This window comes from Bos indicus x Bos taurus, chromosome 16 (genome assembly GCF_003369695.1).
Source record: "Bos indicus x Bos taurus breed Angus x Brahman F1 hybrid chromosome 16, Bos_hybrid_MaternalHap_v2.0, whole genome shotgun sequence".
In the NCBI taxonomy this organism is placed as follows: Eukaryota; Metazoa; Chordata; class Mammalia; order Artiodactyla; family Bovidae; genus Bos; species Bos indicus x Bos taurus.
In genome coordinates, this window is record NC_040091.1 from 38,357,894 (window position 1) to 38,373,412 (window position 15,519).

The 15,519-nt window shown below is 35.9% G+C and overlaps 1 protein-coding gene across 15 annotated transcripts in view; it reads left to right on the forward strand.

The window, feature by feature from the left end:
• The window catches only part of PRRC2C (proline rich coiled-coil 2C), a 95,289-nt gene that overhangs the window by 32,340 nt on the left and 47,430 nt on the right, over window positions 1-15,519 (forward strand). For all 15 annotated transcript variants that reach the window (XR_003514906.1, XM_027564802.1, XM_027564793.1 and 12 more), the window contains exons 6-12: window positions 1,639-1,859; window positions 4,616-4,698; window positions 5,308-5,441; window positions 5,522-5,609; window positions 7,089-7,233; window positions 8,061-8,114; window positions 10,982-11,615. Coding sequence is in view for 14 of the 15 variants with exons in the window: in XM_027564802.1 (XP_027420603.1) it covers window positions 1,639-1,859; window positions 4,616-4,698; window positions 5,308-5,441; window positions 5,522-5,609; window positions 7,089-7,233; window positions 8,061-8,114; window positions 10,982-11,615 (1,359 nt within the window). In the remaining variant the exon portion in view is untranslated. The remainder of the gene's footprint in view (window positions 1-1,638; window positions 1,860-4,615; window positions 4,699-5,307; window positions 5,442-5,521; window positions 5,610-7,088; window positions 7,234-8,060; window positions 8,115-10,981; window positions 11,616-15,519) is intronic.

The following is a 15,519-nucleotide window of genomic DNA, read 5'->3' on the forward strand; positions in this document are numbered from 1 at the left end:
GTTTGAAAAGGCAGACAGTAACTATAATTGATTGCCACTTAAGTATGGTTTTTACATGAACAGCATCAGTTTGAGAACTTGTTGGAAGTATGTGTCTTGGGCCTCACACCAACCTACTAAATCAAAAGTTAGCATTTTAACAAAATGACTAGAGAACTTACATCAGTATTTGGTTATTTTTACAATAGTAAAAATTTTTAGCAAACCTCCCCGATATGCAAATGTTTATGTATAAATTTTATCCATTCATTTGCTTTCTGCTAATATTCAGGGATCCCTTGCTTTCTGAATTCAAACTGAGGAGCTAATCAGTTTAAATAGTAAGAGATACTTGTATTATATGCATTATAAAGCAGAAAATAAAAATAGAAATGTAAAATCTTTGAGAGATTTTAAAATGTCTAATGAGTTATGTTGGATTCATAGTGTTGTTAACAGATACCTCAAAGGACCCTGGACCCTGTACAGGGTTTTCCTCTTTGCAGTAATAGTTACAAATCCATGTTTTTTTATAACCTGATACATTTTGTATTTCTTTGGCTATTTCTTATCAGATCTGAGTAGATAATTTTTTTTTTAATTATTGTTATGTGGTTGATGAGTTTATATTAGGAATAGTAGTGTCGACTCCACTATTGTTTAGTTTCTTTTCACCAGTTATCTGTTGCTGTGTAATGTATTTGGCAGTAAGATAACAAATTGAACTGGACATTTCAGTCTCTGAGGGTTAGGAATCTGGCAGCCACTTAGCTGGGGGTTCTGCCTCAGGTTTTGTTGGTTCTCATCAAAATTACAGTGAAGCCTTCATCTGATGCTGACTTGACTAGGCGTACTGTGTCAAGCTCTCTCATGGCTCATTTGTGTATGGGCAGCTCACAACATGAATTCCTCAGAAAAAATAAGGAGGGACAGACAGACATCTCTCACTCAAGATGGAAACCCCTAGGCTTTCATAGCCTGTTTTCAGAGAAGACCGCCAACACATCTGTCTTACTCTACAGGTTGCACAGACCAATCCTGGGACACAGTTGAGTGGACTACACCAGGTGTGAATAGAAGGAGTAGAGACCACTGGAACCAAACAGGGTTTCCTTGTAAAACCAATTATCTGTTTTATCTGGTTACATGTAGTTGAATCAGGTTACACAGACACTAAATCTGTGCGCTTGGGCACATGTAATAGGCAGTAATAGATGGAAAATGAATGAGAGCATGCATCACTATCAATCCTTTTGGGGTATAGAACTCCCTTCCCTCAGGACTGCTCTGGTATAACTGATTTTAATCTCTGTATCAAAAACTGGTGAAGCTTGATAGGGAATTCCTAATATTTTCTTCCCCAACCCCAGTGTTTGCTTCTGGAGGTACCCTCTGAGGTGTATCCTCTCTACTTTGGAAGTCACTGCTCTGACTACCTAAACACCTTCAAAGCCTAGATACCTAGTACAGCCTAGGTTAGACTTTCACTGTTCCTTCACTATGCTTACTTGATTTCTAGTACAGAGTAGATTAGACTTTACTGTTCCTTCACTGTGCTTACTTGATTAAATATTCTTGAAATATGCCTCACTTGGTTTCACTCTGTTCCATTTTGAGATTTTCTTTGTTTTCTTTTTTTCCTATCTCTCTTCACACCAGATGTTGCTTGTTGGAGAGATGGTGGCAAATCTGCTAGTTCATCTTTAACATCTGACCAAGATGAAAAGCCTGGCCAGGATGAAAGCACAGCTGGAACATCAGAGCAAAGTGATATCCTCAAAGTGGTAGAAAAGAGGATAGCTTGTGGTCCTCCACAGGCTAAACTGAATGGACAACAGCCTGCCCTTGCTTCGCAATACAGAGCTATGATGCCTCCTTATGTGAGTATTGTTGAATCAGCAAGGGGTTAAATAAGAGGTTTTTGCTCTGGATACCAAGGGAAGAATTGGAATGGGGAAAAGTTTAGGTCTTTATTTTCATTAACATCTAACTAAAAATTAACATTTCCTTTGATTATGAATTTAGGAATCAATCACAGCAGTACCTGAGTTTTATCCTTTATAGGCATCATGTAACATTACATTAAGATACTGCAAATAGTTTTTATACTCAGCATAACTTCAAAATAGTTATTAGTGTTACTTACTGAAGCATGCATGTTACTGTATCACAAATTTTGTTTTTTAAATATCGTGGGGACAGAATTTTAGTATAATTAATTTCTTAGTAATCCTGTGTTTTCAATTATGCATTTAAAAACATTTTTATGAGATGATGTCCATAGGATTTATCAGACTGCTAAAGGGGTTGTTCATGGCACAAAAAAGGTTAATACCTGCTTTAGTTCTGAAGTTTTTATTAATATACCTTTAAGTGTTTTTAAAATCTTTTTATAATGAAATATTTTTAACATTCAAAAATAGAAATGATTAAAAGAAAGCACGAACTTTCTTCTTCCCCTATCTGCCATACATCTTCAACAATTACCAATTTGTGGTACATCTTGTTTCACTTACATTTCTCACCACCTGGAATTACTAAACAAATCCTAGTAGATCATCTCATCCATATATATTTTAGATTAGATTTTAAAAGAGAAAGACTAGGGGAAAGCTCACAGTGCCATTATCACACATATAAAAAAAATTCTTCTTTAAATACTAAGTCATTGTTCCAGTTTCCCTGATTGTCTCTTAATTAGGATCCAGATACCATCTATTCTTGAGATTGGTTGGTATTTTTCTTAGCATTTTTGTTATCTATGGGTATCTTTGCCTCCATCTCTTACTTTCTTTGGAGCATATCTATCACAGTTTGTTACCCGTGGAGTTTCTCACAGTCTGGGTTTTGCTGATTCTGTCCTTGTAGTTTCATTTAATGTATATTTCTGAGGGGACTTGCCTGGCAGTTCAGTGGTTCCACACTCCCAGTGCAGGGGGCACAGGTTCAATCTCTAGTCAGCGAATTAGATTCCACATGCCACACATTGCACCCCCACCTCAAAAAAAAGAACCTAAGAGTGGCAGGGGAAATTTAATTTTGAAAGTATGTATTACTATATATACTTCTGACCCCTGTATTTCCTATAAATTTGTTGCCCTCTTTTTGTTTGCTCTCAGTCTACTGTGAAATTGTATGGCGAGTTACATGTGTTCAAGTAAATAAATTTACGTTTTATTTAACCATTCTAAGATAGAGGGAAATCAATTATTAGTACAATTGCTTGTTGAATATTTTCTTTAATTATTGGAGTGTATAATAAGATCGGTCTTAAATGCTAACCTGACCTTGAGTAATGATTTGTATCCAAATACTTGTCTCCCGGTATTTTTCAAGTTGTGCTTCCAAGGACCCCTGAATTTCCAGATGTGGGGGTGGGATAAGGGAAGGTAAGAGGAAAGATCAAGTGAGCTCTGTTACCAATTTCATCAATGAATTTATTCAAATAAAGTGTTTCACTAAACAAACATTTTTAAAAATATTATATATTGAAAAGTTGTTTCTACAATGTTCTTGAGGCAAATTCCTAAATTTTAAACATTTACCACCACATAATATCTATGCCTAAGTAATCAGCAGAAGGATCTAATGCAACTTAATCTATGACCATTTGCCTCCAGTTATCTATTTGCTAATTTCAGTGTGGAAGTGAGATGGAACCAAAAATTCTCTGGAGTATTCCCCAAACACAAAGCTGCCCCAGTTGAGTTTCAGTTGCCCCAACCCTTCTTAGAAATTTCTTCTTTACATAGCACAATCATATAAGCATAGCTTTTCTTCAAGTATGAAGTAATTTCCTCATCTAATGGTTTTTTTGTTTTTAAAGAAAAACTAATCTATTTCAGGATATAAATTATGTATTTAAAGTAATACAATTTCATTTTTTTTAAACATAATTTAACCTGGATATGAGCAGAGTAAATAACCAAGCACTGCTTGACATTTCTTCCCTTATAAATCATAGGTTAATTCCCTTGGTATTACTAGTTGTCTTCATAATCTATCTTACAAATTTTCCTAAAGTCAGATTCACAAAGCCAAGTTCCCATGGAGAGCATCATCTTTGGGTCTTTTTATGTAACTACTATCTGTGTAATAACTTGGCTCAGAATCCACTTATGCCCTACCCATAGAAAATCCCTCAATTAGCTGCCTGCCCACTTCCTCCCTCACCTTCCTCGGGTTATGGGCTATCCTTGTATCTGAACTGAGTTCTTTACCAACAAATCTGCTCTCAGTTACTCTACTCTTGCATTAGGATGGAGGTTTCACGTTGTATCATTTCACATCTTTAAACTTGGTTAAGAAAATTGAAGTTTTCTGAGGTGCATGCATGTTGTGTTTATTTTCAATTCCGTGCAGTTATTTTTATGTAACTTTGTTAATGAGATAACAGAAGTTCTTAATATGATGTGTCCTAGTTCTTACCTCTTTGTAATGACTTGGTAGAGGCAGTAGTTTTATAAATGGCTTGTTATTGACAGTGAATGATAATCTATACCAGTAGATAAAATTCTGTATTCACAGTGCTATTTATTTTAATAATTTCTATATATTATAATTTCAGGCTTAGGGGTAACCTTTTTTTTTAAATAACTTAGTAGCTAAATTTACCAATTTTGTTTCCTTTATGCAGATGTTTCAGCAGTATCCTAGGATGGCCTATCCTCCTCTACATGGTCCCATGAGGTTTCCACCTTCTTTATCTGAAACAAACAAGTAAGACTACTTGTTAAGATTTTCAGGAGGTTGAGTAGATTGTGGGGATTTATTATTCTGTCTTCAAGGTACATTTGTCATCAACAAGTAATTGGTTAACTTTCATCAATAGAACAAAAATACTTTAATCTTCTAAAACATTAAATCACTTGACATAAAATTCTGAAAACTGAAAATTGTGGCCCCCAAAATGGATGGCACTTTACTCCGTCTTCCTTCCATGACGTTGATAACCCCCATTCTTTTTTTCCTTAATTGTAAACCTTGAGCATCCTCCTGAATGATGATTTTCCTTCAAGTTCTTTATTTTCAGATGAATAGAACTCTTAGCCATATAGACTTCTAATGTATATTTGTTTTATTTTAAATGCTTGAAAATTTTGCTGTTAAATATCTGCATAAGAAACATCATTATGTATTGTCTTAAATTTATGTGTTAATCTTAAAGTCTTTTCATACACATGCCAGTGCAGAATACTTTGTATATTACCATGTAGAAAGCATTAATGTTGAATTGAAGTTAACTAAATTCCAGTCTTTTACTATTTTCCTAATTTAGTATCATTAAAACTTGGTATCCTTTTTCCCTCATAACCTGTCACTGCTTAGAGGCCTTCGAGGAAGAGGCCCACCTCCTTCATGGGCCTCTGAGCCTGAACGTCCCTCCATCCTTAGTGCATCAGAACTGAAGGAGCTTGATAAATTTGATAACCTAGATGCTGAAGCTGACGAAGGTTGGGCAGGTAGGAGACAAGATTAATAAAGCACTTTTAGATTTTATACACTTTGAAACAGTCAGTCTGAATTCTCCTTAATTTAATAGGTGCTCAGATGGAAGTGGATTATACAGAACAGCTGAATTTCAGTGATGATGATGAGCAAGGAAGTAGTAGTCCTAAAGAAAACAGCAGGTAAGTTGTGATATCTGTTACTAATAATAGTGTGAATTTGTTAATGTAACATGGACCACTTATTTAATTTTATTTTTGCCTGCTCTGGGTCTTTGTTGCTCACAGGCTTTCTGTAGTTGTGGCGAGTAGGGGCTATTCTCTAGTCTTGCACGGACTTCTCTTTGCGGTGGCGGCTTTTGTTGCAGAGCACGGGCTCTGGAGAGTGCGGGCTTCAGTAGTTATGGCCTGTGGGCCTAGTTGCCTCTTGGCATTTGGAATCTTCCTGGACCAGGGAGTCCAGGAAGTGAGCCCATGTCCCCTGCAGTGGCAGTTGGATTCTTAACGACTGGACCACCAGGGAAGTCCCACATGAGCCATTTATGCAAAGAGTTTTCATTGATAGGTATTTGTTCCCTGCTTATAGAATTTCTGTGTCCTACTCCGAGGATTTTTACTGGGTGGGAAGGTGATTGATGAGCCAAAGTTTCAAAGTATGAATAATCAAGGAATTAAGAGTCTGATGTTTCTAAAGAAAATACTTATTTTTTTAAAAGAAGCTGTTTATATGGCTCAGTCCCTAACCCGTTCGCCTAAAACTATCACAACATTGTTTGTTAGTTGGCTATACCTAATACAAAATAAAAAGTTAAAAACTGCATAGATGCTTGTCATCTAATGGAGGTACTTTGAGACACCGTATCAGGGATCATTTAAAACTTTTTACTTGCTTGACCTGATCCATATTTATGAAACTGGAGAAAACTTACTTGGGTTACAACAGCTGCTTCAAGTCTTTGATTTTTTTAACTTAACAAGGAGCAATAAGTTCTTGGGAAATGGGAGCTTTTCCTTTTTTTTTTTTTAAAAACATGGGGCGAGGTCAGGAATATATGGGTCATAAAGCATAAAAATTGGGCTCTTAAACAGGAGCTTGCATGTACACATCGGTATAGTTTTTCAGCCATAATGTTGTAATACATTGCTGTTTGATTATCAGCTGTGAGATGCCTGTGATTTGTCATTACTTTTAAAATACTATAGCTTGATTGCTCTTTTTCACTAAATCAGAACAAATTAGAGTAAATGAGAATAATTAATTATCTGGAGTATTAGTTGCATTCAGATGAGAGTTTTGGGTGAGAATAATAGAATAATAGAAAATGATGGAATCATATTGTGTGTCAAGTGGGTGTGTCTGTATTTGACAAGTACTCTATTGCAGCTTATATCTTGTGATAATCTGGCCAAGCCCAGGCATTGCAGCTTATATCTTGTGATAATCTGTCCAAGCCCAGGCCCCATCTCATTGCAGATAATAGCGTATATTTCTTGAGTGAATAAATTAGCACTGCTCAATTAAAAAGCCACCTCATTCCTTAATGAATTTTCCCCCAAAACTGAATGAAAGTAATGTCTTTTTTATGTTGAGAAAATGCATTTACTTAACATTTATATTTTGTCTATTCTATTTATTATTTCACTTGGGTTTTGATTCTTCAGTGAGGATCAAAGTTCAAAAGCCTCTGAAAACACTGAAAACCGAAAAGAACCAGATGAAGTTTCCAACACCAAATCATCTTCTCAGATACCTACCCAGCCATCAGTAGCAAAAGGTCCCTATGGGAAAGGACCGCCATTTAATCAGGTTTGTGGGAATCATGAGGTTCTTGTCACTGCAGACAAGGGACAAGGATAAATTAATCTTATAATCATGGAGTTGGAAAAAGACTTAGGAAATGGAAACTATATATTTTTTCTTAAAGAGACATAAACCATAGACTTATTGCATACCAATAAGAGCTGTGTAAGAACTAGTAGTTGTCGAGTAGTATATGCTAAACCACAAGTTTGAATTTCATAAGCCATTGGTGAGTCGTTGGAAAATAAATTTGTGAATTCTGGAAAAGCAGGTTTTTTAAATTAATTATTAAGTAAAACCTGTATTTTGTGTGACTTTTAACTGACATAATAGGGAATGATGAATGAACAGAGAAATATAGACCATATCTTCATATGTGTGTGTGTGAGATCCTGAAATATAAAAACAAGTAACTAATCCATTCATATCTGGTTCCAGTGTTTTAAATGTTTCTTTTCTTTATATAAACTTAAAAAGTTTAGTCTGCCATTAGGAAAAAAATTCCATGAAAAGAATTGGACCTATATAAATAAAAATTTGAAATTAAAGGCATAATTCTCCACAGCCAGATTACTTGGGCTACAATTCTAGGATTTTCACACTAAGAATCTACTTTTAACAAAGTTATTTTGTGTTTGTAACTTTATTGAAATGCTTGAGTGATTCTATAGAATGTAGTTATAGGGACTGATGTATTTTTATTTAAAAAGGAAAAGAGTAATGATGTTTTACTTTTTGCAGTCTTTTGGTCTCACTGAAAAACATTACAGTCAGAAATATTTGAAGTAGATATTTTTTATCTTATTTTGTAAAAATTATTTTCTTTATAATAGGAACGTGGACCATCATCACACTTGCCACCACCTCCAAAGTTGCTTGCACAGCAGGTAAATCTTAATTAAATGCTTGTTAATGGACTGTAGGTATTATTTGCCCTGTTTGTTACAGTGGAAAGGTTCTGTGTTTCTAATTGATAATTTTTATGAAATAGTTACCAACCTTACCTTGTAGCTGCACCTCTTTCTTTAGCTTTCCCTCTTCCTTCTCAGCTCATTAGCATGCTCCTAATTTTTCTAAGAAAATAAAGAAGCACCTGTTCTTCCCAATCAAGTACCTTTCCTGTACTGACTTTTTTTCTATTGTCCTTGTTCCTTAGGACCACCTTTCTACTTGTTCCTGGATCCCATCTTTGTCGGTTACCAGTAATATTGTCTCTCACCTTTAAAAAAAGTTTTAAACTCCAACCCTTCTTCAACTCACTACAGTTCACACCTCCCCATCACCACCACCAATTTCCTCCCTATATCTCTGTTCTCCTTCATGGCAAAATTGTTTTAGTGAGTTCTTTACACTTCCTGCCATCACTTTCTCATTAACCCTCTCCAGTTATACTTTGATCTCCCAGTATACCTTTGAAAAAATGTTATTATCAAGATTAGTAATGACTGTTCCATCTTGCCACAATCCATTCTCCTGTATTCATTTACTTAATCTCAGCAGCAGTTAGCATAGGTAATCTCTTCGTCCCTCCATCCTTCTAAAATTTTGCTTTTGAAGTATCACAGATATTAACAATCCACAGGCCTTCCTTCCTTGATCACTCTGATGTGATAGGTGCACATACCATCACCGTCATCTGCACTAGTCATTTTCCTTTTAACCACTGCATGCTCTTTGTAGCATTTCTATACACATACAAGCTAAAACTAAAACATTTAGCAGAAAATGTAGAAGAAAGTCTTTATGAACTTGGGCCAACAAAAATGTCTTGGATGAGACAAAAAAGACATGAATTAGAAAGAAGAGATTGATCAGTCTGATTTTTTAAAAACATCTCTAAGGCAAAGAAAAGATCACAGGAAAAATACTAGTAATTCATCTGACAAGGAACTTATATTGGGTTGGGGGGGGGGGGTGCACGTACGTGTATTTAAAAACTCTTGCAACTCAACAATGAGACCAAAAAGTCCAACAGAATGATTTGAACATTCATTTCACAAAGTAAGGTATACAGATGGCTAATAAGCACATGGAAAAATGTTCAACATCTTTAGTTCCCAGCAAAATGAAAACTAAAACCACATTGAAATTTTGTTACATGTCCAGAATTTTCAAGGCTGATGGCACCAGATGTTGGCAAGGATATAGAGCAGGTGACACCCTCATACATTGCTGATGGAGCCATAAAACCTATAATCACTTTGGAAAACAGTTTGGCAGTTTCTTATAGAGAGAAACACATAGTTGCTATATGACTTGGCAGTTCCATTCCTGGGTATTCATCTAAAGGAAACGAAAACATGCATTTACACAAATACTTAAGCAGGAATGTCTGTAGCTGTCTTATTCCTACTTAAAAACTAGAAGCAATCCGAATGTATGTCCGTCCACAGACGAAACAGTATGCTTCTGATGCCGTAGTATCCAGCAATAGAATTCAGCGAACAGTTGTTGTACACTGACCCCAAAATCCCTACCATGAGCACCAGAAGCCAGATACAAAACAACATAACTTATTGTATTCATTTTTGTGAAATTTTAGGAAAGGCAGAACTACTCTATACTATAGAAGTAGATTACTGGTTGCATGGGGTCAGGGATTCATACAGAGGACTGACGAAAATGCTCTATATGTTGAATGGGGCAGTAGTTACATAAGTTTATCATTTGTCCAAAGTCATCAAACTATACAGTTAAAATATATGTATCACATTTTATGTAAATTATACTTCAGTAAAGTTGCTTTTCAAAAAAATGCTTACCCTGTGTAAATTAGGTGTGCTTATATAATTACTTTGTTTTTGCAGTTTGTCTTTGAGGTATAGATTAAGTAACAATACCAGAGAGATGAAGCAGTTTTTCTAAGATAAACTGTTAGTAAATGGTAGAGTCTGGATTTATGGTTTGTTTCTTTGGTTGGTTGTTTTTAGTATTCAGTCCAGTGTTTTCACCATATCATTGTTATCTCTTTTGTAGGAATTCTGAATAGTTACATGGCTTTTAAGGTTTCTTCACCCTAGTAGCTATTTATCAGTATTTTTAAAGCACATTTTTAAGTTCTTGATGTTTCAGCTCTTCATGTGTTTTTTTTCATTCTGCTTGTCTTTGTATAGTTGCTGACATTGATTTTAGACTTTGTAGTAATTGTTTTAGAGCACATCAGTTGAAAATTAAATCAGTAAAACTCAGTCTCTCAGGTGATCCCCTCTCCACCATGGGCTCTAGATATGAATCTCTCTTTAAACATAGACTTCTCAAAAAAAAGAATTCTCTACCCAGCCTGCTTTCTAGGAATTTCTTCTCCTTTGGCGTGTCAGCAGCAGCAGTGTCTCTATGTGCTTCACTTAGCATCTTTGACTGTCCACTCTTTCCTTGTAACTGTACCCCGATCTCAGCTCATGTGGTGCCATGTTGCATCTTTATGGATTCTTTTCTCCCTCTTTAGGCATTCCATCTCTCGCAGTTACTACTAAAGCACTCATATTCTAAATTTCCTTTGTCTCTAAATTTAGATTTTGAAATATATGTTGTGGCAGCTTCTAGTTTTACTCAGCTCAGATAATATTAGATGGCTGGATTAACTATTCTAGAAACTTATCTGGATATACTATTTTCCCCACATTGATTTTGCATTTAATGTGTATGTTTTTCAGGGAAATTTTCTGATATTCCATGGAGAATTTTGCTCCTGCTATATGTCTGTGATATATCCTGTGTTGTCATACTCATCTGAGAATTTATTTTAAAATTTCAGCATCCTCCTCCAGACCGACAGGCAGTACCTGGAAGACCAGGCCCTTTCCCCCCCAAGCAGCAGGTCCCAGATGAAGATGAAATATGGAAGCAAAGAAGAAGGCAGCAGTCAGAACTTTCTGCAGCAGTGGAACGTGCTCGTAAACGGCGTGAAGAGGAAGAGCGAAGAATGGAAGAACAAAGGAAAGCAGCATGTGCAGAGAAACTTAAACGACTGGATGAAAAGCTTGGCATAGTGGACAAACAACCCTCTCCAGAGGAAATCAGAGAAAGGGAACGAGAAAAAGAACGAGAAAAGGAACGGGAACGTGAGAAAGAACTTGAAAAAGAACAAGAGCGGGAGCAAGAAAAGGAGAGGGAAAAAGAAAGGGAAAGGCAACAGGAAAAGGAAAAAGAACTGGAGCGAGAACAGGAAAAACAGAGAGAAATGGAGAAGGAAAGAAAGCAAGAAAAAGAGAAGGAGCTAGAACGGCAGCAAGAAAAGGAAAAAGAACTGCAAAAGACGAAAGAACAGGAAAAGGAATGTGAGTTGGAGAAGAGAGACAGAGAGAAAGTGGATGAAAAAACTGAACACAAAGAACCTACTTCAGAACCTATGGTAGAAAAACCAGAAAGTGAAAACAGCTGTAACAAAGGTATGATAGTCTTGTTTGTCCTTAAATAAGCTTTGCAAAAGGCTTCCTATTACTTATATTGTGAATGTTGTATGTTTGTATATTTTTAAAATATGTAATCCAAATAAAAGTGATTGATGTTTTTTGGTTATAGGTTGAATTTTATTGGATACTTTTTTTTTAATTGAATACTTGAAAATGTGGGTTTTGTTCTGTAATTTTTTTATTATGATAAAATTCATGTAGCATAAAATTTAGCATCTTAACCATTTTTTATTAAAATGATATTAAAAGCACTCATAATGAACTATCACTGCCATCTATCTCCAGAACTCCTTTCATCTTGTGAAATCAAAATTCTGTATCTATTAAACAATAACTTCCCAGCCCCTGGGTGGTGATTCTGCTTCCTTCCTGTGGGTGTGATTGTAACTGTTGTCAGTGCCTCGTGTGGGTGGAATCATATAGTATTTGTCTTTCTGTGACTGACATTTTTATCATAATGTCCTTAAGTTTTATCAGTTGTAGCATGAGTGAAAGAAAAAAAGAAAGGATAGAATTTCCTTCCTTTTTAAATCTACTAATTCATCATATAAATGCATACACACACCATATTTTGCTTACCCAATCTGTTGATGGACACTTGGGTCGATTCCATGTTTTACCTATTTTGAATAATATTGATGTGACTATGAGTGTACAGATATCTCTTTGAGACCCTATTTTCATTTCTTTTGAGTCAGGCGTACCTCAGATGTTGCAGGTTTGTTCCAGACCATAGCAATAAAGCAAGTCATGTGAATTTTTTGATTTCCCAGTGCATATAAAAGTTATGTTTACACTATTCTACAGACTATTAAGTGTGCAGTAGCATTTTCTTTAGAAATATATATATATGTGTGTATATATATATATATAGTATATGCATACCTTAATAATACTTTATTGCTAAAAATACTAACCGTCACTAACCCTTCAGTAAGTCATCATCTTTTCGCTGGTGAGGGAGTCTTACATCAGTGTTAATGCTGCTGATGATCCGGGTGGTGGTTGCTGAAGGTTGGAGTGGTAGCTGTGGCAAATGTCTTAAGATAGCAATGAAGTTTGCTGCATCAGTTGGCTCTTATTTTACAAATGATTTCTCTATAGCATCAATGCTGTTTCATAATTTTATCCACAAAAAATCTTTCAAAATTGGAGTCAGTCCTCTCAAACCCTGCTGATGCTTTACCAAATAAGTTTATGTAATAATAATCTAAATCTTTTGTTGTCTTTTTAACAGTCTTCATAGTCATCCCCAAGGAGTAGATTCCATCTCATAAAAACCACTTTCTTCGTTCATCCATTGGAAAGCAGCTTATTGTCTATTCAAGTTTTGTCATAAGATGGCAGCAATTCAGTTGTATCTCAGCTCCACTTCAAATTCTAGCTCTCTTGCTGTTTCTGCCACATCTGCAGTTACTTCTTCCACTGCAGTCTTGAACGCCTCAAAATTGTCCAATACTAAGTTGAATAAAAGAAGCAAAAGGAGGCACCCTTGTCTTCTTCCTGATCTTGCAGAAAAACTTCTCAGCCTGTCAACATTGAGTGTGGTATTAGCTGTGGGTTTCTGATAAGTGGATTTTATTATGTTGAAGTAGTTTCCTTCTATTCCTGGTTTGAGTATTTTTATCATAAAAATGTGTTGAATTTTGTCAAAAATCCTTTTCTGTATTAATTTTGATGATCATGTTATTTTCCCTTCATTCTGTCAATGTGTAGTATATTGATCAATTTGTATATATTGAACCATCCTTGCATCCCAGGAATATATCGCACTTGGTAATTAGTATACTATCAGTATATTGCTAAATTCTGTTTTCTAGTATTTTGTTGAGAATTTTTGCATCAGTGTTCATAAGAGATATTTGTATTTATCTGCAGTTTTCTTGTGTCTTTGTTTAGCTTTGGTATCATGTTGATGCTGGTCTTGTAAATTAATTAGGAAGTGTTCCCTCCTCTTCAGTTTTTGGAAGTTTGAGAAGAATTGATGTTAGTTTTTTAAATGTTTGGTGGAATTCATCCATGAAGCCATCAGGTCCAGGACTTTTCTTTGCTGCAAGATTTGTGATTGCCAGGTCAATCTCCTGACTAGTTAAAAGTGTTCACATTTTATATTTCTTTGTGATTTTTAGTGTTGGTAGATGTTTTTGTCTGGGAGACTGTACATTTCATCTAGGTTATCCAGTTCATTGGTGTACAGTTGTTCATAGTTCTCTCATAATCCTTTTTATTTCTGTAGGATTGGTAGTAGTGTCCCATTTTCATTTCTAATTTTAGTAATTTGAGTCTTTTTTTCCTTAGTTTACTCTCCCAGCTAAATATTTGTCAATTTTGTAGAGCTTGTCAAAGAACCAACTTTTGTTTTCATTGATTTTTCTCTATTTTTCTGTTCTCTCTTGATCTCTGCTGTGAATTTTATTTCCTTCTGGTACCTTGGGTTTGGTTCTTATTCTCATTCCTTAAGTCATAACTCTGGGTTATTGATTTTGAGGATTTCCTATTTTTCCTTAATGCAACCATTTATAGCTATAAATTCCCCCCTTTACTTTTCTTGCATCCGGTAAGTTTTTTTATGTTGTGTTTTCGTTTACATTCATCTCTTCGGTATTTTCCAACTTCCCTTGCACTTTCTTTTTTAATTTTTTGGTTGTTTAAGAGTGTTATTTAATTTCTTGGAGAAGGAAATGGCAACCCACTCCAATATTCTTCCCTGAAAAGGCAATAGACAGAGGAGCCTGGCGGGCTGCAGTACATCGGGCTACATGACTGAGCATGCATGCATGAGGGTGGAGAGAGATGGGCTGGTAGCAGTAAACTGGTAGAACTAAAAAAAAAAAAACTTATTTAATTTCCACAAATTTATGAATATTCCTTACTTCTCTAGTGGTTTTGAACTTCTTTCCATTTTGGTTAGAGAAAAAACTTTTCTATATCTGTCTTTTGAACTCTTTTGAGAGTTAATTTGGGTCCTAACATCGTCTGTTCTGAAAATGTCCTTGAAAAGAATATATATGCTGTTTTTGAGTAGAGTGTTCTGTATATGTCTGTGAATCTAGTTGGTTTGGTGGTGGTTTAGTCACTAAGTCATGTCTGACTCTTTTGACCCCATGGACTATATAGCCTGCCAGGCTCCTCTGTCCGTGGGATTCTCCAGGCAAGAATACTGGAGCGGGTTGCCATTTTCTTCTCCAAGGGATCTTCCCGGCCCAGGAATCAAACCTGGGTCTCCTGCATTGTAGGCAGAGCTACAAGGGAAGCCCAGAGTTGGTCTAGTTGGTTTAGTAAGTCCTTTTTCCTTACTTCTTTGTGGCTGTTCTATTCATCATTGAGATAGGGTTGTTGAAGCCTCTGAATGTACAAGTATGTATCCCCCAGTATTTTGCATCATACTTTTTTTGATGGTCATGTTACTAGGTGTGTAAATGTTTATAATTGTTGCGTCTTGCTGTATTGAACCTTTTATTAGTATTTAATGACCTTCTTCGGAGAAGGCAATGGCACCCCACTCCAGTACTCTTGCCTGGAAAATCCATGGACAGAGGAGCCTGGTAGGCTGCAGTCCATGGGGTCACTAAGAGTCGGACACGACTGAGCAACTTGACTTTCACTTTTCTCTTTCATGCATTGGAGAAGGAAATGGCAACCCACTCCAGTGTTCTTGCCTGGAGAATCCCAGGGACAGCGGAGCCTGGTGGGCTGTCGTCTATGGGGTCGCACAGAGTCAGACACCACTGAAGCAACTTCGCATTAGCATTAGCAATGACCTTCTTTGTCTCTTGTAAAACTTTGATTTAAAGTCAGTTTTATCTCAGTGTAGCCACCCTGCTCTCTTTGGTTACTATTTCCATGGAATGTCTTTTCATTTTCAGTTTATTTGTATCTT